The 26,009-nt window shown below is 35.3% G+C and overlaps 1 protein-coding gene across 1 annotated transcript in view; it reads right to left on the bottom strand.

The window, feature by feature from the left end:
* Window positions 1–26,009, bottom strand: part of Sec8 (exocyst complex component secretory 8) — a 519,950-nt gene that overhangs the window by 446,485 nt on the left and 47,456 nt on the right. Inside the window, exons 3-4 of the mRNA XM_090392988.1 lie at window positions 23,403–23,491; window positions 7,632–7,694 (exon numbers count right to left, since the gene is read on the bottom strand). Of these exons, the coding sequence (XP_090249114.1) occupies window positions 7,632–7,694; window positions 23,403–23,491 (152 nt within the window). The remainder of the gene's footprint in view (window positions 1–7,631; window positions 7,695–23,402; window positions 23,492–26,009) is intronic.

The raw sequence follows: 26,009 nt of genomic DNA, 5'->3' as shown, positions 1-26,009 counted from the left end.
TGTGTAATGTATTTCTCAATAAATAGTGCAATTAGAGACAACTGGGATAAAAACACACTAAGTAATGAATCACATGTCCCATCATACAGAAACTATGCTGTATAGACTGAAACAAAACCATATGTTGCATGGGCAAACACAGTATCTAACTAAAAACTATTGTTTTTAATTAGATGTGTGTGAGTTCGATTTCCCAAGGCAGCAATAAAATTCAACCGAACGTGTTAAAATTCGTAAAAGTGTTAAATATATATATATATATAATATATATATAAAATATTTTAGAAACTTTTATAAACATTATATATATATATATACTAAGTTATATATACATATAATGAATGTTATGGCAGTTTCACATATGGAATTCGGTTGAAGAGAGTTAGCATTTCAACTCAATTGTCAGCTATGCTTTTATCTTTCAGTTGTGCGATCTTTTGTTAATACCGCACCAATCATATAACCTGCCTTTGCTGTCTGTTTCGCGTTAGGCTTAATTACCTTAAAAGTCACAAAAGAGAAAAATGTTCCTGGTCCGGGGATTCCCTTTATTCAGATAATATTCACTAATTTCATGTTATCAGTCTGTGGTGTGCCAGTATCGGTAAGTGGCGATATTATTTGGTCTATTCTACGTTAAAAAAATTTAATCCTGAGATGGATAAGTGGCTGATAAAAAAAAAAATCCCGCGAACAATCAGAATAAGCAGAAACAGACTCAAAAAAAAAAAAAAAAAAAAAAAGACAGTATTTCATATTTTACCAGAACAGCCCGCATCGTCTTCGGAACCAAACGGTAAGAGGCAAAAAATGTAATATATGCATTAGATTTTTGCAATATTCGCTGTGTATGTTTTGTATTGAATATAAATACAATAAATATTATATTAATATATCTCTCTATTAAGATTATTTTTCGAGGGGGGCCGTGAAATAGTTTAATTTTTGCAAAGGGGGCTCTGACATCCAAAAGTTTGGGAAGCACTGTGCTAGATGACCACTGATGTTATGGCCTATTGGGAGACCGAAAATTTGAACATATAAGGAGTTGTTGAACTTAAAGACGTTTGCAGATATTGTGAGTTTGATTAAGCTAATAATGTCAATTGGTGTTAGTTTTATTGGTGTGTGTGTGTGTAGGGTGTGGTCCTCTGTGAGTAGTGTGTGTACGATGTCTAATGTCCTGGGGACATCCACGTTTGTGTATAATGAAGTTGCATCTAATGAGGTGAGGATGTCATCTTGGGATGGAGTAGTGTTATTAATTTTCCAGAATAGGTCATCCGTATTTTTGATCATACAGATAGACGTTGTTAGTAGTGGTTTGATGAGTTTGGCGACAAATTTAGATAAAGGAGCTGTGGTGGTGTTCTTGTAGGAGACTATGGGTTGTATCGGATAACCGTCCTTGTGGGTTTGATGTTCCCGAACATATAGGGGGTGCGTGTAGTGCGGGGGGGTTGTGTCTCTCATTGTGGTTTTATCTATTTTGTTTTAACTAAGGTGTGTAGGGTGCTGTTGATTTGTTTTATGGGGTCGGGGGTAGGATTATTGTGGATTTTTTGGTAGGTGCGTTGGTCATTTAAGACGGCCATAATTGTGTTGTGGTAATCGGTTTTGTAATAATCACTAACCCTACACTCATTGCACTAATTTGCTGATGCATGAAGTCAATATCATTCCCTGTACCCCCCTGGTCTATAGCAACAACCAACTGTATATTTGGTTGCGCTGATCACTATTTCACACCAGACCCCGCCTCAAATGAACTATCATTCACATGTCTATCATCTTGATATACTATTTTCTTTGGCTGCAACTCATTAGATATCAAGAAAGTAGTATATCAAGACTCCCCCGGTTTTATCTTCTCTATCCTCCCTGAAAATACTGTACCCATCACGTTCATTTCCAGTGACCACATCTTCTGCTGACAGCCAAGTTTCACTAATGCCTACAACTTTTGGTGAGATTGCACTGACTAATGCCAAAAATTCTTCCCTCTTATTTCGAATGCTTCTTACATTAGTATACAAAAATTGCAGATTCCCTTTAGTTCTTGTACCAGCTTTAGAACTGATATACATGTCACTAATTTCAGTAGTCCCATGCTGATTTTTATCCATTCTATTCTGCAATTATTCCACAAATAAGGATCAACAAATATGCAATCACTGATTAAGTTTCTCCCTCTTATACTCAATCTTTTCAATTTTAGTTTTCCTGCCCAATTACTTCAACTTGTTCAGAAAACAGTAACTTCTTCAATCGCTTATGACCTTCCATGTTCAGATACAACCCATCTCTAGCATACAGCTGTCTTTTGCCTTCAAACACACTCCAACATCAACAAATTCCAGACCTCTTTTTTTGCACATTCTTGCAATCATATCATTCATTATCATCACTCGTCTACTTAACTCATAATTGCCAAAACGAGGCAGCACACACACACTATCCTCCCATTGACACTTTTCTTCTTCATGATATCTAACAATGTTCTTAAATTTTTTGCTAACCTAACGCACCATAACTATCATCTTTCTGCATCATGCCCTCTCTTTATTGCTAAAGCCACTCTCTCTATTGTTCCACCAGCCAAGCACTCCTCAGACATACCACTCTCCATACCCTTAATCATAGAATTACCATATATTTTACCACTCATAACTTCACTCAGAGCCTCATTTTCTACGCTATTCAGCATGACTCTCCCAGTTTCATTATTCAACACTCTTTTACTTACTCCCTCACTCTCATGACATCTCCTTTCTTCTGGACCACTTGTGCTTTCATTCTGTTGACTCCCAATCACTCCCATACTATTTATTACTTCATCAATCACCAAAGACTCTCCCATACTTAATTCTGTTCTAGTTACTTCAGCTAAAGTAATCTCCATAGTCCTAATTTCTCTATTCAACACATAAAGTTGGTAAAAAAAGATCTCTATTTAACAAACCAATGCTGACAAGCACCAAGAATAGACTTTTATCAACTGACTTTTGTATTCCAGCTGCCAACCTCTCCCCCATCTAAACTACAACTCCAGATATACAGATCGGCCTGTAATCTGTAGCCTTAGCTTTATCACCATCACCACTACCACTGTGAAGTGAACAATTTTACCTTCCTTCTGCTACTTTGGGCTTGTGCTGTTACAAGACTCTTGTTAAACAGGTCAGCCAAGGCTGACACTAACAACTTGGAACATTCCCTTAAGACACATGGTGACATGCTACTGCCTAATTGACATCTAACTTACTCAACTCTTCATATACCTCTTCCTCGCTCACCAGTAATTTTTTTTTATTTCATACGCTTCAACTTCTAATTTCCCATTGAGGATGAAAAACCCTCTGATGAACTGCTCACTAAATGCCTCAACTATGTTCTCTACAGCAGTTACCAATCCACCACTTTCATCTATTAACATCACATCTTGCCACAATCTTTCTTTTTCCTACTTGCCACATATTGAAAAAATCTCCCTAGGTTTTACTTGGCCTAATTTGCTCATTTCTGTTCATACTGCACTTTTGCTGTCCTTACCAACTGGACCATCCTGGCCTGCTCTTCATACTCTTCGTGCAACTGAATATTACCATTATTCATCTTGTGCTGTCTTCAAAATACCTTCTTCTTCCAGATTTCATGCTTAATCCCCTTAATCATCCATTTGACCCTATTCAACCTTCTGATCTCTGGAATACATTCACATCCATTCACATTGATGCTGTTAAGTATCTTTTTGTCAGTTCACAGGCAGCATTTATTTATTTATTGCTTAACTCTTCATTCCATGCTATAGCTCTAAGCTGTCTCCAAAGCTTCTCATAATCACCAGCTTTGTAATTCCACATATATTCTTTCCTTAAAGAAGTCTTCATATTGCTAGCAACAACCCAGGTGATCACTTCATGATCATTCTCACCAACTGGAAGGAAGTGCAATAGCACACTTATAATCATACTCTAATAGAATGATCAGATCTTAAACTCTCAATTTCACATACCCTCCTTTATATACTGCTTAAAATAAGTCTATCTCAAGAACTCAAGAAATTCATTTTCCTTATTCCCAAACTCTTCAGTCCAATCTATACTGGAATAATTAAATTCACCCATAATGATAACCTTTCTTTGTTCACTAACTCAGGTTGTTTTTACATTTATTCATCATCACCCTTCACATTCCCTGGCCTATAGCAACAACTGACTACATATCTCTTCCTGTAAACTTTCACCCTGCATCACACTGCCTCAAATTATTCCCACCATTTCCCTCTTGCATGTCTACCTTATGTGAACATAATTCCTGCACTGTAATCATCAGCACACTTTTCCTCCCTTCTTGTCTTTTCTATCCTTGCAAAAAGAAAACATTGTATCCTTCCATTTTTCCCATCAAGATATCATCCTCATTCAACCATGTTTTACTTTTTTTTATTTGTAAATCAAAAAAAAGAGGATAGCATACACTTGAAAAAATGTTATTAAAGTACAGAGTACTCCTCAAAAAGAGTTACTAGTTAACCAGTAGTTAACATGATTAACATTAAGCTAATAGTAATAGAACTTAGATTTTGATATTCATCCTGATGTAAAGTTCACAAATTTATTTCATGAAGTTTTAATTCTTCAAGAAAATGTTTCAAGTAAACAATAAATAACTATGCTTTCAATGAATTCATTAAACCACTCATAAAGAAGCATAAAAACAAGTAATATTAGATTATGGATATATTCATGATTAGTGGTGACTCTCATGTGGTCAGTATTCATGCCAAATTTTAGCACCTTACAGAATCTGTTAATATCATTTATCATCTGTGTTCATCAATGCCAAAGACTCATATACCTTGTTAATCCTATTTTTATCAATTTTGTAATATTAATATGAAACATAATGAAATTACAGCACAAATAAATGAAAATTATAGTGTAAAGTGGAGGAATGAGGATTGTCAGTTCAGTGGCATGAATAAAAAAGAAAGAACAATGAAATGGTGCTATGGTCTACAACATCATGAAGAAACAGTGACAAATGATACGAATTTGGAATGCAAAGGGATTGTGGATTTTTGAAGTCTTCACATTTAAGAGAAAATTCAATTGATATTTTCAAATTTTTAGAAAAGATCTTTTACTGAACACATAAGAGATATGGTTTGTGAGTAACATAGCAATCCACACTTCAACCAACAGGATGCAGGTTCAAATCCCACTACAGGCATGGATTTTTGTGATTGCCTTCAGGTCAGAGATGAATTTCAGTGCAGAGTGTTAGACCCCACATTGCTAATATTAGAGGCCTGAACTGGCTTAAAAAGATTCAATATTGCTTCAAAGGCAGAGTTTCTAGACTATGTAATAAATAAATAAAAATATAAAATATCAAAAATAAAAAATCGTTAGCTCACTACAGTAACAATGTGCTATAGGTTTACAAACTTTTGTAGGTGAGACACACACACACATACACACAAAAAAAATAAAGTTCACATCTCTCACATCATCTATGCATTTCTGTATTATAGTTCACCCACCGATTAGAGGTCCCTCGATACTTCTGCACATGTCAGAAAAAGGAGAATCCATTCTGATAATAGGGTAATCAATCCGTCTTCTGGGATGAGTTTGTTTATTATTACAGGTCGGAAAATTTAGCTTTTCTTTTACGAACATTGCTGTTTTTAAAGTGTAACTATTTTGCTTGTATAACAGTTGGAAAAATGTACGTAGAGTGTTAACAAAATTAAAAAAGTATAGCATAAAACAAAAATGTAACTAAGTTTATTTTTAAAAATGTTTTCTATAAAATAAAAAATAATTATACAGAAAAACAGAAATTATTTCAAATGAACTTAGATATTCTAAACTTACAGTTGAGAGAACTGAGACACTTTAATGTCCTAAACTGATTAATTATTTATGACTGGTTGTGACTCTTTTAACAAACCCATGCAAAAAAAATGTTGGAAAAAATACCACTGTCAAATTCTTTTAATCTTCAGAGTCATCTGAATCGGTGTCCGAATCGCCATTACTTTCGCTTAAACCGATCACCGAAGGTTCGCATAATTCTTTGATAATTCCGTCTCTGTCCCAATATATATTTTCCAATGAGGTGACATGAGGGAGCAATATTTTCCCCAGTTTTGAACTGTAATACTTTCAATCGCCTGTTCTGAAAGCTTAAAAAGTTTCGACATGTCAATATCCCCAGTTATGTTGCGATGGCGAATGAAACTTTTCACTTCTGCCCAAACATACTCAATAGCATTAATATCGCAATGATATGGTGATAGCCTCAAAGCTAGAAATCCATGCTCTTTGAGCATCATGTCGAATTTAAATAGTTTAGTTGTGGGCGAGTTTCTTTTGACCAGATTAAGCAATTCAATTTTTCGCATATCTGGGGAATGAGAAATGTTATTTGCAGAGAGCCAATCCATAAGAACTTGCTTCTTATTAGACCAATTTGGAACTTTGTTTAATCGAATAGAGTGATATGAAGCATTATCAATTATAACAACAGCATTTTTAGGAAGGTTTGGAATCAGTTTTTCTTCTGCCCACTTTTCGAAGATTGTAGAATTCATTTGTCTGTGGTAATCTCCAATAGTTGAATTGGCTTTGTATAGTAAGTTTGAATTTGCTAAAAAACCCATTTCTCCACCCGCACACAAAATTATTATGTGCCGCAAGGCATTTCCGGTTTGTAGCACTCCACATTCTTCTTTAGACTGCCAACATTTTCCATAAGTTAAATTACTATCAATCCAAGTTTTATCTAGATACACAATCGGTCTTTTCTCCTCCCTGAAACGTCTTATTGCTCTCAAATACTGCATTCTAGATAAAACAATGTCACTTCGCTTATTTTCCTTAAAGTTTCTCTTTTCCAAAGAAAATTAATTTTTTCTTTAAGCACAGGAATCAATTTCGGAACAGTTGGCACTCTTTTCTCGACCACGTAAAATTCGTGAATAGTTCTTCGTATAATGTCTACATCAAAATCATTCAACGTTACGGTTTCGATGGTTTTCTTTCTCTGGAGCTTTTTTTTAGGAGATTTAAATTTTGGCTTATCTTCACCTTTTGATTCCCTATGAATTCTTTTAACAGTCGACCCTGATACGCCCGCAATTGCACTTGCATGTTTTATGACTTGAGAAAGGGGAACAAGAAGATGGCCTTCTGATGATTCTTTTTCGCAGAATGTCAGCACATTATTCAATATTCTTTTGCAAGAGCTACTGAAATGTTTAACAACAGAACTGGTCGACTGTACTGGATCCATCATACAAATTAATAATAAAAAAATAATGCAAAAATGCGACAACAAAAATCAAGCTAGTACTAGTACAGCAACAGATAAGAAAGCACGTGATTTCGCATGTTGGCGACCAATTCGCACATCCTTCATTTCTTTCTCTCCTTCAGCATGAATCGACTATTCTTGGCAAAATGCCAAGAAGGGATCTACAAATGGTGGGTGAACTATACAAGAAATAATATATTCCAAAAGTTAAAAGAATTAAAATACAGAATGACGTCTAGTTATCGTGAGAAACTTTATGCGTAAGAAAGGAAAGAAACCTTTTGCATCATGCAAAATACACTTACTTGTAATTCGTAATGAAATCTTACTAAAGGCTTGCATTGTAGCTGTAAGTTCTTCATGATGAGCTATAATAAATTAATACAGATCAATAACAATATAATTGCATACTTAATAAATTTAGTTTAATCCTTTATCCAAGTGTGAGCAAACAAAGTTTGTGCTTGAAAATATCTTCAGGACTGAATATGGTGTTGTACAACCTTACTGGGGTAAGGTAGGTGTTGTACAACCTTACTGGGGGTAAGGTAGTACAACACCGGGAAAATCATAGCAAAGATGGACCAAGCTAACAACACTCCTATCCCAGTATCTCCCATAATGCAAAACACATCTTCTTGCGGATCTGTATAATGTCATGCATTAAGGGATTGGCCATTACCCAGACTAGTTTCGACCTTGATTGAGGTCTCTTTAGTGGGAGCCAGGCTCAGAGGTGGAGATACCAGGCAGAAGCAATAGCAAGGTCATCTTTACCTATAAGAGTTGCCAAAAGGTGTGCCACCTTTTTTTTTTATTATTAAATTACTCTGGATTTAGAGAAAGATGTTGAAAGTTTATTTTTCACTTGGTTAGACTATAATAAATTTAGTTTAATCCTTTATCCAAGTGTGAACAAAAAGTTTGTTTGCTTACACTTTGTTTGCTCACACTTGGATAAAGGATTAAACTAAATTTATTATAGTCTAACCAAGTGAAAAATAAACTTTCAACATCTTTCTCTAAATCCAAAGTAATTTAATAAAAAAAAGGTGGCACACCTTTTGGCAACTCCTATAGGTAAAGATGACCTTGCTATTGCTTCTGCCTGGTATCTCCACCTCTGAGCCTGGCTCCCACTAAAGAGACCTCAATAAAGGTCGAAACTAGTCTGGGTAGTAGCCAATCCCTTAATGCATAACATTATACAGATCCGCAAGGAGCTGTGTTTTGCATTATGGGAGATACTGGGATAGAAGTGGTGTTAGCTTGGTCCACCTTTGCTACGAGTTGCCCGGTGTTGTACTACCTTACCCAAGTAAGGTAGAACAACACCATATTCAGTCCTGAAGATATTTGCAGGTGCAAACTTTGTTTGTTCACACTTGGATAAAGGATTAAACTAAATTTATTATAGTCTAACCAAGTGAAAAATAAACTTTCAATTTCATACATAATTGAAATTTCTGAAAATATGTCAAAGCTTTATTATGTGTAAACAATGTCTAATTCCTACAATCAAATACTAAATGTAATATCATCTTGATACTAAAGCACTAACTGGGACCATGATTTTTTTTTGAGTTTGAAAACATGTGCATAAGAATTTTAAATGGTTGTCTCCTGTTTCATTGGAAGGATGCTGTTCCAATACAAGGTTTCCAAAGGATGTATACAACTTTGCAGGAGAACAGAGAATATCTCAGATGTACAAAAGCTGAGTGAGTGTCATAATGTAGTGAAAGTTATGTGACAAAAAACATCAATTTTTGGTCACATAACTTTATTAGCAAAATTACAACACTAGATAGTGTAATATCACACCATTTGAAAATAGCAACTTTCGATGGTGCAGAGCGAACATGTGTGTTTTGGTTTGAGAAAACGCAATATGGCAAAGAACCTCCTAGTAGGTGCACAATCTATGTGGCACAATCTAAGAATTTTGTGGAAACAGGCTGTGCATCATCCAAGGTCAACGGGAAGGCCACATCTGCTGTGGAAAAGTTGGAAAACTTTTCCAGAGAAGCCCTGGAAAGTCAATCAGATGGGCGTCTTGCCAAATTGGAATTCCACATGTGACTGTGTGGTGTGTTCTACAACAGCATCTACATTTAAGGCCCTAGAAATTTACCTTCATATAACATTTGAAGAAAGGCGATAAGAAGATATGCCAGGATTTCTGTATGGAAATGATCAGTAGGATAGAACAAAATGAAGACTTTTTGGACATGATCATTTTCAGTGACAAGTGCACTTGTCAAGTAAGGGCAAGCAAATACTCACAACTGCAAAATTTGGGGAAGCAAAAATCCACACACCATCATAGAACATGTTCATGGCATCCCAAAGCTAATGTTTTTCATGTCATAAGCAAGAAGAAAGTGTATGGATTCTTCTTTTTTTTGGAGTCTATCATTATTGGTGGTTTGTATCTGGACGTGCTACAAAGTTACCTAATACCACAATTAGATGAGAATGACCACCACGACGGACGCTTACATTTCCAGCAAGATGGAGCAACTACTCATTACCTGACAGATGTAAGGTCATACCTCGACACCTGTTTTCCAGGCAGATGGATTGGTAGAGGGGCACCTGTAGGATGGCCACCGCCCTCTCCCCAACCTTACACCATTAGATTTTTTTCTTGTGGGGCTTTGTGAAAGAGCAAGTGTTTGTACCACCACTACCAGCCAATTTGGATGAACTGCATTCCAGAATTATTGCCGCTATTGCTGAAGTTATGCCAAATATGCTCTGCTGCATGTCGCAGGAAATTAATTTCAGATGGGATGTCTGCAGAATTACTGAAGGCAGTCATATCGAACTTTAACTGTCTGTATTGAAACTTCAAGCTTTAATTGTCTGTATTGAAACTTCAAGCTACATTTTAATGACAATTACTATTGTCATTCAAAGTTGAATATCTCCCCTTTGAAACATCTTGTATATCTGTTTAAATAAAGAGCTAAAGGTATTTAAATTAAAATGGCTCATAATACAGAAAAAAATCTGCAGATCAAAATCAAAAAAATCAATGAGGAATAAAATATCTTCTCTGCCTTGTTTTGCTTTATGCATATGAAGCAGTTATCATACAAAATAATCTTACTAAAGGCTTGAATTGCAGCTGTAAGTTATTGCAATAGACTTCATTCTCAAATATGTTAATATTTATGAAATAAATATGAATATTAATAGCCAGCTTGGTCGACTGAGTTTACAATGCTTTCTACAGGCTAGGTTTGAATCCCACTGCAGCATAGATTGATGTGATGCAATGTGATAATGATATGATTATGATAATAATATGATAAGGTTTCACTGGCCTGACAGCTATTTCATAAATGCCCAGCGAGCGTATTCCCATAAGCTCTCTGGTCAAATTTCATACAAAACTTTCACAGTTACTACATTCAGCTTTGAAATGCTGGATTTAATATCCACTTGATTTATATAATTTTGCATCACCGAACTGAAGCCTTTTGGCTCTTTATTTTAGTAAATACTTTACACACCGACTGAGAGTTCGATTACAAAAAATGCACCTTTCCGACACTTCAAATTCTTCAGTACTGAATGAGAGTTTTTGCTCTCTAAAGGTTTTTGCCTAGTCTCTGAGGAGAACCAACCAGTTCGAAACAGCTGTGAGGCCAGTGAAACCTTATCAAAATGGACCAATAAAAGGTGAATATATGAACGCTTTGCAAGCGATCATGTCTTCTATATGGTCCATGCTAGGGCAACTCGTAAATGCTGGCAAGTGTATTCCCGTAAGCTCTCTGGTCAAATTTCATATGAAACTTTCATAGTTTCTACATTCAGCTTTGTAATAATGCTGGATTTAATATACACTTGATTTATATAACTTTGCATCGTTGAACTGAAGCTTTTGGCTCTTTATTTTAGTAAAGTTTCATGTTTAGTTCCCAGAGTAAGACTTCCATATTAATATTATGAAATAACTAACTGTTAATTTTAAGGAAAGAACGATGTATATTATTATATTAACTAAATAACTTTAATTAATACTTCCAATATTTCAGTAATGTTACATTACCATCTTCAGGAAACATAAAAATTAATGAAATGTGCACGCAGGCACTAACATTGAGAAAAAATGGCTGAAGAAAACAACTTAAGTTAGTCCTAGAGTCCTAAAGGGTGCCACCTAGTGGGCCAAATTGGGTATTAATCTTGGGCTGATGTTCTAAGAACGCAAGCCTCCCATATTTGGGGTAGTCTCATGTATCCAAATTTATTGAGGTTTGGGGAGTTTTTTTAAGGTTGAGACTGATTCTAAGAATAATCTCTCATATTTAAACTCGCTGCAGTGTAGTAAGGAAGCTTTCTTCCAACATATTTTATGACAGGTGTCCAAGGCATGGTCAGCAAGTCCTGAGTGGCTATAACGGTGAAAACGGATATAATTCTTATGTTCAGATATCCTGATATTAGCAGTCCTGCCTGTTTGGCCATAGTAAGACAGTTTACAACTACAAGGGACCTGGTAAACTCTAGGCAGGTCTAGAGGAAGTGACTGGTCCTTGGGAGAACTATTAATTAAAGTCATTTAGTTAATATAATAATATACGTTGTTCTTTCTTTAAAATTAACAGTTATGTATCACCAACGTATAAGCTTATCTACAAGAATTAATACAAGAAATACAAGAATGGGTGAGCTGCACATTAGATAATGTACTATAAGTTTACAACCTACAAGCAAAACTCACATGAAAAATTTCCTTCTAGTAAGTTTCTTAATTTAAACGATTTCACATTGTTAATTACCCTAAATGATTTTCTCAATTTTTTTTTTTACTATGCTAGTTAATTAGGTGGGGACATGAACTTGTCATTAATATTTCATGTCTTCTGAGTATTCTAATGTGTTAGGCAGATTTTAATTTATATCAATTATCATTAAAGTTTCTCCCATTATTATGTAATAAGACCCATCATGATAGGCATACTATAATTCACATAATTTCTATCATAATTCTTCAACTAGAAGAGTGAACATGATCAGTCCCTCCTCTGCCATACATTCTACACCCCAGCTTCTCCTGATGTTGCCTTCATGAAGATGAAATACACTGATAAACTGATCATTAAATAATTCAACTATATCCTCTGTACTGGTTACCAATCTGCCATTCTCATCAACTAGCATCATCTTCCCATAGCTTTCCTTCTACTTGCCACATATCGAAAGAACTCACTATGATTTTTCTTAGTTTAATTGGCCAATTTCTTCTCATACTTCACTTTTGCTGCCCTTACCAAATAAGTACCTTCCTGGCCTGCTCCTTGCTCCTCATGCAACTGATCATTACCAACATTCATCCATTTTAATCCTACCATGTTAAGCCTTTTCAATTTTGGAAGACACTTAGATATTGCTACTGTTAAACAGCTCTTAATCAATGCCTATGCAGCATCTATATCCTTCATACTCAACTCCTCTTTCCAAACTATAGCTCCAAGTTGTCTCCTAAGCTTTCCATAATTATCAGCTTTGTAGTTCAACATATATTCCTGTTTTATAGAGGTTCTCATGTGATTGGCTGCAAACAGGTTAATCACTTCATGGTCACTCTTTTCAACTGGGAGAAGATTAGACGCACCATTCACAATCACATCCTCTGATGATATAACCACATCTAAGATATTCTTAACCCTTGTATGTCCTCCATTATGTACTGCCTAAAATTGTTGTCCCTTAAGAACTGGAGAAGTTCATTCTCTTTATTCCCTGATGTTATCTCTTCATTTCAATGATCCCATAATGATCACCCTTTGCTTGTTCACTAAGCCAAGTTGCCTATACATTTCTTTGTCTCACCTTCTACATTCCCTAGCATGTAGCAACAACACCCTACCAAATATCTCATTCTATCAACCTCCACTTCACAACATACTGCTTCAAAAACACTGCCACTTTTTTCTCCTTGTATCTAAACCTTGCACAGACATAATTCCCCTGCTACCATTAGCAACACTCCTCCTCCTCCCATTTTTCTTTCCTATCTCCATGAAAAATATCATATCCCTCCATTTCTATTCCCATCATAATGTCATTCTCATCCAATTACCTTTCACTTATTCCAACTATTTTTGGGCACATAAACTCAATCAATGAAACAATTTCATCTTCCTTATTTCTGACAATCCTGGCATTCATAAATAAACATAATTCATTTCTTGGTCTACCTCCAATGCATCCCTGGCCATTCCAATTCCTATGCTGACCATCCATATATGTGTATTCATTACCACTTTCAGAATCTTACACATGTAAAATTCTGAAATCCTTACACATGTCCCCCTGATCTCCCTGGTCCACCCTGTTTCCCTGTCCAGCTTGCTTTTCTAGTGTCGCATTCTCTTCTCCATTCATCACCACATTAGTTTCACCTAGTTTACGCTCTTGCTCATTCACATCATCTTTGACTTCCACTGATACCTTATTTGCATCACTCATTATACTTCCCTCCAGCAGCAACTTTCTCAAATGAGTCACTCCAAAAACCATCAGATGAAGTCCATTTATATAGCTTTATTCATCCCTCAAACTCATCCCACACATTTGCAAACTGCACTCCTTCCTCTTCACACATTTCTACTAACATTCCATTCAAGATCTTTGCTCTCTGCCATAACTCATTATTGTCATACCTGGGCAACACACACAAAATACCCCTTCTACCACACCGTTGTTTCCCTCTCCTCAATAATCTGCTGATGTCCAATCTCAGGTTCTTTCTATGCCCAACTAAGTCATTCAATCCAACCACTAACTCCCTCGCATGCATACTTCTCATATTTAGTGCCTCAACCATCCTGTTCGTTCTCCCTCCTGGAAAACGTACCTTGTGCACCCTCTCATCTACGTACACCTTTTATGATAGTTTGCCATAGAGTGCTATTTTTGTCATTCGCTACTCCTTTCCCTCCACTATCTTTCTTTTTATTCTATCACACTCTTCCATTTGTATTCTCCCTCAGTAATACATATAAGTTAGTGACAGAAGTCTATCAAATAGATACAAAGGAATTATTGCATAGGCCAATGGGTAATGCAAGAACAAGAGGTCATCTAGGTCATCCCTGGAAACTGCACAAAGATGATGTGAGTAAAGAGGTGAAAAACTGATCTCTTGCTTGAATGGTGGTGAGCAAGTGGAATGTATTGCTAGAGTGGGTAGTGAATGCTCCAACACTGAATGTGTTCAAGGCAAGGTATTATAGTTATTGTGGTCTGTAAGTGTTCAACCTCCTGCAATGAGTCTCTGGACTCCATGGAGGCTTGGAAGTAATACTATACATAAATCACTAGACAGGATTAGATCTCTCTCTCTCTGCATGGACTAACATTTACACCGAGTCTCTCCTGGCATAAACACACGTGAATTTCTTCCTCAGCATCAAAAAAGTAAGTCATTCTCTTCTGCTCAAGATACAACTTTTCACCCACTAAATCTACAAAATCCCAAATTTGCCCATCCTCACACTACTACTCATGTTTAGGGTGGTGCTTCTACTAAAACTTCCATAAAAATTCTTGATGCTGGCTATAAGAGGGAAATTCAGCTCATAGATAATCCCTCCATCCCTCCCTTACAAACTCACTTCAACCTCTATCTCTCTCAGATGAAAAGCTTTATCATTGTTCTGTACTACAGGTACCTTCATCGTCACTGTTCCACTGAACTGGCAATCCTTAATAAGGATTGCCAATTCAGTGGAACGCTTTTTGTTGGTCCTATTAAATCAAGGACAGCGTCTGTCCAACACCCCTATTTACTGCAACTGTAAACACACCAAAACTGCTTCTCCTCTTCCTCTTTTATTCCTTCTACCTCTGTCCTCTGGAAGAGCATTTTCTCATGAAGTATTCCCAAATAACCACAACCTGCAATTCCAGAAAAACATCAATAAACTTCTTTTTTTCTCAATCCTCGCCTGCACGCCCCACACACATGGCACTGTTGTGCTTATTAGGTTCTTCAACCTCTCATGAATGGGATCAATATAAAAATATAAAAAAAAAAATAAAAATTTCATTCCTTTCACATTCATGTAATGAATAATAAGATAAGACATAATTTAGTATTGTCCGCGTGGTTAGCCTAGTAGCTTTGCGCTTCGCAACCATATGCCTGGGGAAGGAGTGTCCTAGGTTCGATTCCCATCAACGATGTGAGGAGCTCAAGGATCTTCCTTAGCCATAGCCAAGTTAGCCGGTCTTGGGTGTGGACAGCAGGGTTTTTTCCGCCAGTTTTTCTGGTGTGTTTTTCATCCTGCAAGCAGGCAAACCTGACCACATGGAATTTATTTAGTATTTACCCTCAATTTTTGTTGTAACAAGTATATATGTGTAACATAATATCTTTGCTATCTCCTTAAATTTTCTGTTAACTGCTATATATTATGCACCACATTTTGGTGTCATCACATTGATCTGTTTTGTTTTGTTTTTCTTTCACAGTATAAAAAACTCGATTAGTTAATATTTTGTTACTTGTCATTTGTCACAAGTTAAAAAAAAAAAAAAAAAAAAAAAAAAGAGCCACAGATCCAATCTGGCTTTTCATACCATGAAAAACCAGAATGGATTTGTGGCTTTTTTTTTTTTTTTGCAATTATCATCACTTTTATTATTTCCCCAGATGTACTGAACAAAAGCAAATATTTAAAGCCTAATTTTGTACTCTTTCAGCTTTTTATGGATGAGGGAAGAAAGGGGGAGGAGGGGAAGAGAGAGAGAGCTTATGCTAATATGCATTAGCCTAAGCCCTCTTCTGCAATATTAAAAGGACAAGTCATGATGCATTACCTAATATGCATTATCACTTGTCCTTTTTATATCACAGTTGATTCAAACTGCCACACATAAAAAGACCAAAGTATTGGGTGACTTCACCAAAGCCTCTGTTTATAATCTATTAATGGTACTATGCAATTTCTGTATTTCTGTAAATTTTGAAAGAAAATAAGAAGCAGCCAAAATATTAACTTCAATAATAAAATTAATTAGTTCATAGTAAGAGAACAGGATCATTGTGCATTAATAGAAGATCACGTTTTGACAAATCAGAATGGTTTGTGATTAACTTCAAAAAGTGGAGTGATGAAAAATTATTTGGATATGACATAATTAAATTATTTATAAAGGGGTGCTTAAGGATCAACTATATAAATGGGAAGAGACTTCCACATAGCCTTTTAAGGAATGTGGAGAACTGACCGGGGCTTCTAACTTAATGTCCAATCCTCATCCAATCCTATTAGGCATCTATCTGAATATTGGGAAAATGAGTATAGGCTGGAAATTTGGGATTTAGCTGACTAAACTGTATCCTTAATGGCTTAAACCATAATGCAAAACAATGGTACAACATGACAATTTCATGCCGGGCAGGGCGCTGCCCAGTTAAACAAGTCCCAGTTGTTTTCGTCAGGGAACCAGGGTGAACAGCAGAAAGTCAGATATTGGAAGAAATCCCAACTCAACATCAGCAAGTTCAAGATTAGTGCTATCCACAAGGAAAAGAAATGGAATTAGCAGAAGAACTGGGTAAGTACCAGATCGACATTAATAAGTGTGACAAAAACAGCTGCGATCTTTATAAACAACAAATAAAAAAATGTTACATTCAGACAATAACAATTAGAGGAAAGAAGTAGCAGCTAAAATACAAGGAAATAAAATGAGTGCGAGTATTAGAGAAGTATTTCCTTACTGAATGTTCCAGGTAATATTTTTGCAAGTATGTTTGAGAAACAGCTAAGAAAAATTGTTAAAGAGAAGCTTAGTGAAGAACCAGATGGATTCAAGCCAAATAGAGGCCATTAAGATCAGATTTATACTTTAAAGACAAAGAGGTGAGAAATCTTGAGAATATAACAAGGATTTGTATTTAAGTTTCATAAATCTAGAAATGGCATATAACAATTACTGAAATAAGACCCAACAGGCTTCACCTCAGCGAAGTAAAATTAATCAAAACTAAGTGGATATTGAATACCACATTATTTCTTAGCCGAATAAGAAACTCAAAGATAGGAAATCTAATCTAAGATTTAAGAGTTTCATGCCGAAATAGAAAACTATATATAAAGATCGGTGAGTCCAAGCATAAGCCTAGTAGTGCAATGCTAGGGCGACTTGTAGTAAAGGTGGAGTAAGCTCCAATCACTGTTCTTAGTATTTTCCCATAATGCAAAACACAGCTCCTAAGAGATGTATTACTGTTCTACATTATGAGAGAAGGTCACCCAGACCGGTTTAGACCTTTTTGAGGTCTCATCAGTGAGTAGGTAGACCTAGATATAATACAAAGGTTTCAATAGTCAGAACTACTGTACAAGTTGCCAAGAAAGGTGCACAAATACAATTACTGAAATAAGAGCCAACAGGCTTCACTTTGGCAAAGTAAAATTATTCAAAATAAAGTGGATATTGAATATTCAAAAAAGTTCGAAACGGTCTGGGTAGTGACCTTCTCTCATAATGTAGAACAGTAATACATCTCTTAGGAGCTGTGTTTTACATTATGGGAAAATACTAAGAACAGAGATCGGAGCTTACTCCACCTTTACTATGAGTCGCCCTAGCATTGCACTACCAGGTATTGGCTTATGCTTGGACTCGCCGATCTTTATATATAGTTTTCTATTTCGGCATGAAACTCTTAGATTAGATTTCCTATCTTTGTATTTCTTATTCGGCTAAGAAATAATGTGGTATTCAATATCCACTTAATTTTGAATCATTTTACTTTGCCGAAGTGAAACCTGTTGGCTCTTATTTCAGTAATTGTATTTGTGCACCTTTCTTGGCAACTTGTACAGTAAAGATATAAGTTCTGACCATTGAAACCTTTGTATTATATCTAGGTCTACCTACTCACTGATGAGACCTCAAAAAAAGGTCGAAACCGGTCTGGGTAGTGACCTTCTCTCATAATGTAGAACAGTAATACATCTCTTAGGAGCTGTGTTTTGCATTATGGGAAAATACTAAGAACAGTGATCGGAGCTTACTCCACCTTTACTATGAGTCGTCCTAGCATTGCACTACCAGGTGTTGGCTTACGCTTGGACTTTCCAATCTTTATATATTATCCAGTTTTCTATTTCAGCATGAAACTCTTAGATCTTAGATTAGATTTCCTATCTTTGAGTTTCTTATTCGGCTAAGAAATAATGTGGTATTCAATATCCACTTAATTTTGAAGGCATATAACAAGATGCTAAGAGGAAAGCTTTTCAAAACGCTACAAGTTACATGGTGTAAATGTTGCATTATATCGAGCAATATAGAGTCTCTATTTAATCTCTAAGTCAGTAGTTAGAATTTAAGGAGGTACAGAGAGATGGTTTGATGTTAAATTAGGTGTGTGTGACAAGGGAGAACATTGTCTCCACTGTTATTCATCATCTATATGGATCACACTGGGAAGGAAAGCGGTATTAAACCTGATATCAAAATTAGTGATGTTAATCTTAGCTTTTTACTTATGCAGGTGATGTTATACTTCTAAATAAATCCAGTATGAGTTTGCAAGATTTCCTGACTAAACTGAATGACTGTTGTAACAGGTTTGGTATGAAAATCGGCAGATATATTAAAAGCATCAACTGTATCCTGAATGGAGAATCTACAGAACAAGTAAAACATTTCAACTATTTAGGCACAATTTTTAGTGAAGACAGTAAATTAAACATGGAAACAGACATTAGAATTAGTAAAGCTGATATGGAAGTCGGCTGAATAAATTTATATGGAATAAAAAAAGAAATTAGTCAAAATACTAAATTAGCTGTATGCAAGACAATGTTCAAACTAATTTTAACTTATGGATCTGAGAGATGGGTTAGAAATAAAACACTTGATCAAAGACTGCAGACCTCAGATATGAGAGTTCTGATAAATATTAGTGGAGTGAACAGATGGCATCATTGGCAATATCATATTAAAAATTAGGATATTAGGAAAGAACTTGCCATTGTTACCATTCAGGAATGTGTTAGCAGAGCTAATCTCAGATGGTATGGTCACTTTAACAGAATGTGAGAGAGAGATAGAGAGGAAAGATTAGCAAAACAAGTGTTCTTTGCTGTTTGATTGCTGATAGATAACAAATTTAATTTTGAAGAAAATGTTCAGAAGTTAGCAATGATATAATTTTTTCTCATGTAATAGTATCCTGTACACTCTCCCCTGAGGGTACATATCAGGAATTTGATGATGATGGTGAACCATTTGCCAAATAGCAATTACTTTCTCGTAGTTATTTCAATCATAGCTGCCAGAAAGTAATTGATATTTTGAGAAGTTTCTTTGTTTCTGGTATTCACTCTCTTTTTCTGAAAAACTGTACATACAGTTAGCACAATATCCAATGTAAGATATATATGCCTGTTATGCACAGAAGCTCACTAGAAATACTAATTTAATTTCCTTTCTCAGAGAAATTAAGCTACTAATTGCTTAGAACCTCATTTGCCATGCTATAGCATCTTACAGTTATTCAACTCCCACCCACAAAAGGTTGTAAATGTGTTGTGCAGGTCTCAATAAGCGGGATGGTGATCTCACTGGGAATTAAAATTTATCACCCACCCAAAGACAATCACAAACATCCACGTCTATAATAGGATTCAAACTCACAGCCTGCTGGTCAGAGAGAGGATACACTAGCTATTCAGCCCTATAATTTTGCTTTGTGTTCGCAATATGAATTACTGTTCTTTTACTTCTTTATATAACTAAACATGTTTCCTAATAAGATTCATGTAGTTGTTCCACTTTAATAAAAGCATCACATTTTCTGTTTTTATAAGCCAAACCTTGAAAATAATTCTTTTTCCAGCATGGTCTTCATCCTAGATTAAACTATTGAGGGGATCAGAAACTGGTAGCTCAGGACTGGCTCTTATTTCATAAGCTCTTTTTTGCCATGTTAAAATCATAAAACAGAGAAAAACAAAACGCAAAACACTGTTCAAAACATCAAATGTGAAAATCTCATACTCTTGAATCTATGCTGTGGGAAATGCAATTATTTTGTAATAAATGAACTCAGTGAAATAACTTTCACATATGTGCAAGCAATAAGTAACATTGTATAATGATGTAGCCGTGTAATGAGATCTATGTGTGGCTATGTATAACTGATTAACCCTGAAGTTTTACAACTGACTCTCCAGAAATCTTGTTCTGGAAACAATACAGAACTTTTTCAAGTCACTTCAGATCTTCATCTAATAAGCAGGTAGGTGGTAAGTCTAGTAATTTTTTTTCCAATATAACTTTTATATGCACTTAAACACCTTAACTTTTAAAATTATCAAATACGTTATAGTTTAAGTATTATTTATATAAAAGAACACTGGGAAAAAAAATTTCCAATAGAGTTTTGTGTCACAAAATTTTTGACCAATGATGACCTTTCTACCAATTAGAAATTATGATATTAGTTCAGATATTATATACAAAGGGTGACCTGAAAAGTTCTCGGCCTAACAATTAAAAACCGAATTTATAATTTCAAAATTATTTTTATTTTTCAACGTAATCTCCCTTAAGACTAATACATTTATTCCAGTGATGCTCCATGGCACTGGAGCATCACTGGAATAAATATCCAGACACTGTAGTGGTTCTTAGTAAGATCTGCAAAATACCCCTCTACAGCTGCAATCAACTCTTGATTTGAAGAAAAACACTGACCAGCGAGGAAGAGTTTTAGTTTTGGGAAGAGATAGAAGTCAGAGGGAGCCAAATCGGGAGAATAGGGTGGATGTTCCAACAATTCATAGTGCAGATCCCTTAATTTTATCACTGCCAAAACACCTTTGTGGACAGGTGCATTGTCCTGATGAAAGATTTTTTTTTCTTTCTGCAAACAGGATCTTTTCTCTAATAATAAATTTAGTTTAATCCTTTATCCCAGTGAGAGCAAACAAAGTTTGCGCCTGAAACTATCTTCAGGACTGAATATAGTGTTGTACTATCTTACCTGGGTAAGTGGTGCAACACCAAGGCAACTCGTAGCAAAGGTGGAGCAAGTTACCAACACTCCTATTAAGGATCTTTTCTCATGAATTTTTTCATCTAGTGTGGTTAAAAGATCGGAATAATATTCTCCGGTTATTATTTTACCCTTTTCAAGATAATTAATAAACAAAATGCCTTTAGCATCCAAAAACAGAGATGCCATGACCTTTCCTGCTGATGGAACCGGCTCTTTGGCACTGAACAACTGGCTTATGTCCACTGTTTTCACTGCTGTTTGGATTCTGGTGTGTGTAATGGTGAATCCAAGTCTCATCCATAGTAATAAATCAATGCACAAAATCAGTTTTATTCTTGTTAAAACGCTCCAAACAGTGTTCAGAGATTTTCATATGGGTGCATTTTTGATCTGCTGTGAGCAAGCGCGACACCCATCTTATGCAAAGTTTTTTCATTTGCAATTGTTCATGCAAAATATATCCTACACATTCTTTTGAAATGCCTACAGTCTCAGCAATTTCACACACTTTGACTCGCCGGTCAACCAATATCATGCATTTAATCAATGATTTCTGGTGTTGTTACACATTTTGGATGTCCTTCATGTGGATCATCTTCAAGGCTGGTACAGCCAAGTTTAAACTCAGCAGTCCATTTCTTAATTGTCGAAAATGAAGGAGAAGAGTGCCCATAAACTTTTATGAACTTCGAATTAATTTCTTTTGGCGTTAAACCTTTTTTTACAAAGAATTTTATAACCGCACAATACTCAATTTTATCCATTTCAAGGGATAAAGACAACACTTTTGCTTCAGACAGCTGTATAAAACAAACTACTTGATAGAATGACCTGCAATTTCACATGGATGCTTATGACAGATGTACCAACTCAGAAAAAAGGAATCTTGCTAATAGTGTTGCCATCTATGGTCGAGGTCAAGAACTTTTCAGACCACCCTCGCACTTTGCTTATCAGCGGGAGGGACAGCTTTTGCCTGATGAACTGGAATCATAATTTGCAGGCACTGATCATAATACTTAGGATATTAAGGCAATTAATATGAAGTCAATGGCTTCTATACACAAGCAGACTAGTTATGCAAATACTTCACATGCAATTTTTGCTTGCTTATGCTTGGATAAAGGATTAAATAAGAATATAATTTCTGGTCAAGCAAATGTACTTTGTGACCAACTGAAAAAACTTTCTACAGTTATCTCTGCAGAGAATTTTAATAATAAGGTGATACACCTTTTTACTACTTGTATATGGAAAATACATGACTTCTATGTTAATTCAACCTTGGTATCATCCTGGGTCTGGCTCCAACGATGAGACCTCAATAAAGGTTGAAACTGGTCTGGGTACTGAACCTTCCCTTTAATGAATAGCAACATACACATCCAAAATTAAGTGTATATTGCTATGGGAAGGATTTAAACAAGAACATAATTTCTTGTCAAGTAAAATTTAATTGATATTAAGATATGTTACTTAAATGAAAGACTAATACAGTCAATGGCATGATTAATATTCCAAGAGAGAGAGATGAAAGTAAGTCACTTAGACAACTGATCATATGCATGAATCACATATACAGTAAAATTACTAACGTCAATGCAACAGTGAAATTTTTATTTTGGTCTTCTGCAAAATGGTAGTTGTTATTGATTATAGCATACATTAAAACTGTTCGAGAATTTTTCCTGAAAGTCTTAAATATTAAAATGAATAAACTAGTTCTGTTTTCTAGTCCTTCCATGTGGATCTCTGGATAGATAAATAATGAAGTTAAAAGTGATGTTTGTTTGTTATTGCACCTCAAGAGGATCTGAAGGACATTCCTATCTGTAATAATCCTAAAAAAAATTACAATGTTCAAAAAATTCTGAACAATATCACAGAAGATAATGCAGAACATATTTCTTGCAGCAAAATGAAAAAAAAAAAAATTACTCTGGTAGAGAAATCAGCATTTTAAATTTTTCTATTCTCATTTGAATAGAAAACAGGAATACAAGAAAATAAGTACAAATTTACCTACCAGATACTAGATCATTCAGCCTCTGATCACTACGTTTGTATTCTTTTTCTAGCTTTTTTCTTTCATTATCTCGTTCTTCACTATTCTGACTGCAATGAAATATGAAATCAAGTGAGCTATATATCACACACATTGCTTCATGGAGAACTACAAGACAGCAATTCCCAAATTTTCAAACCAATACCTATTTATCAATCTAAAAAAACAAATATTAATCCAAATGCAAAACAAAATGATATCCACAAGAAATGCAAAGCATACCTGCAAATGTGATTTATCATTTTGTAATGGCATTATGTAATATAGAGAAGATCAATGCTAGTTAATGTGCTTTGACTAGAATTGGTCCATGGTTATCTTTTGGAGTACCAAATGAATAAGTGGACGCCAAATGAGAGCAAACATTCATGATAAATACTCAAAATTTGGCCCATACACTCTTATATTGCCAATTTGCATGTTGATATTGTTTTATAGCAACTCTGATAACTGCTTTGGGTAACTTTTATGGTCAGTCTACCCATGAATAACACAATCCACAGAAATTACATCATGTGATGGAGATTGCTTGAAACCCAGGGTGAATAAATACTTTGTTCACTCCAAAAGCATGCTTTGATAGGTACTATACTTAGAACTGTTGTTGACTGGTATTCTGAAAAAAAAAAAAAAAAAAAAAAAAAAACAATTACAGGTAACCCTCGTATAACATGGTACTTATACAATGTGGTTTCGATATAACGCAGTCTACAAATTGTAGTATCTCTTGTTGAACGCAGTACAATGCGGTTTCGATATAAGATGGTCTACAAACTGTAGTAACCTTTTATCTTTTCATATAATTTTCAATGCGCGACTTAAAAATCAAATTTTATCTTCGTTAAATTTGTGTCTGCTCGTATCGCGCATGTAGTTATGAGTAGCGAATTTATATTAGGGAAAATACCCTTGAGCACACATGTACGTCAATTGTTTACCATATAAAGTGTTTATTGTTGAAAATTGTCTCCGTTTTCTGCTGGGAAAGCGCATTAAAAATCATAAGTGCGTTAATCTTAAGCTGAGCACTTTATTTTCTGGTGAGTTACATACAATACGTAAAGCTTTTTTATGTAAAAATTTTATTTTATAGTAATGGCCACTTAGAGGGCTTTTGCGATATGGTTGAAAATGAAATTAGTGAATTAATTGATGGGGAAATAGATTTAAATGAAGAGGAACTGATACAATTAATAGATGACATCGAAATGAGGAAAGTTCTGCCGAAGATTCTGATCGCAATAAATCCGTTAAAGAATTCAGGTTTAAAGAAATTAGCAGAAGGATTGAACTTGGCAAGAAAGTTATTTTATGGATAATGATCTCTCAATGGAGTGCTACGGATGCAAAATTATTCAAATTAAGTGGATATTGAATCCAATGGCAATTTGTATGGCAAAGTATAACCTCTGCATCACTATAACCTGAGTATTTACAATTTGGATCAACCTACTCACTGATGAAACCTCAACAAAGGTTGAAACCGGTCTGGGTAATGACCCCTCCCCCAATAATGTATAACATTATACATCTCCTAGGAGATATGTTTTACATTATGGGAAAATACTAAGGATAGTGATCAGAGCTTAACCCACCTTTACTACGGGTTGCCCCGTCATGAAAGGTTTGCTTACGCTTGGATCCGCTGAAACTTTTATAGTTTCTATCTATATTTGGCATGAAACTCTTGTAGTTTCTCTATTCAGCTTTGAAATAATGCTGGATTCAATATCCATTTAATTTGAATAATTCTGCATCACCAAAGTGAAGCCTTTTGGTTCTCTATTTCAGTAATTCTTGGTGCCTTTTGTGATCTGACTCCTCTTGACAATTTGTATGGTAAAGTATAACCTCTGCATCACTACAACCTGAGTATTTACAATATGGGTCTGCCTACTCACTGATGAGACCTCAACAAAGGTCGAAACCGGTCTGGATAGTGACCCCCCCCATAATGTATAACATCATATATCTCTTAGGAGATGTGTTTTACATTATGGGAAAATACTAAGGATAGTGATCAGATTTTAACCCACCTTTACTACGAGTTTCCCCCTGTCACGAAAGGTTTGCTTACGTTTGGATCTGCCGAAACTTTTATAATTTCTATCTATATTCGGCATGAAACTCTTGCAGTTTCTCTGAAACTCTTGTAGTTTCTCTATTCAGCTTTGAAATAATGCTGGATTCAATATCAGCTTAATTTGAATAATGTTTATAACTATTATTTTACTTGTGTTGAATTTTTTCTTGACAATTATTCATAAGACTATTACACACTTTTTTTATATAATCTTTGTCAAGTAGCTTTATTTTATCCTCCTACATGTTTCGCCAATCTTTTTCTATTAGCATCCTCAGGGAATACAAACTAGTAAGCTAAAATGAAGGTTACAGACTAGGTTATAACTGATGGTTCTAATTCATACAAAAAATTGGTATTGTGCGTGACAATGTGCGTGTCTCGTTAACGTGTTCAAAGAAATGAACTTTCATAACAATTACGTCATGAGCCACAATGAATAAATCACGTTAACGAGACACGCACATTGTCATGCACAATACCAA

Source organism: Typopeltis vanoorti, chromosome 5 (genome assembly GCF_054136105.1).
Source record: "Typopeltis vanoorti isolate ZY-2024b chromosome 5, IOZ_Tvanoo_1.0, whole genome shotgun sequence".
In the NCBI taxonomy this organism is placed as follows: domain Eukaryota; kingdom Metazoa; phylum Arthropoda; class Arachnida; order Uropygi; family Thelyphonidae; genus Typopeltis; species Typopeltis vanoorti.
Note: the sequence above shows the minus strand (reverse complement) of the source record. Positions and strands in the feature narration are given on the sequence as shown.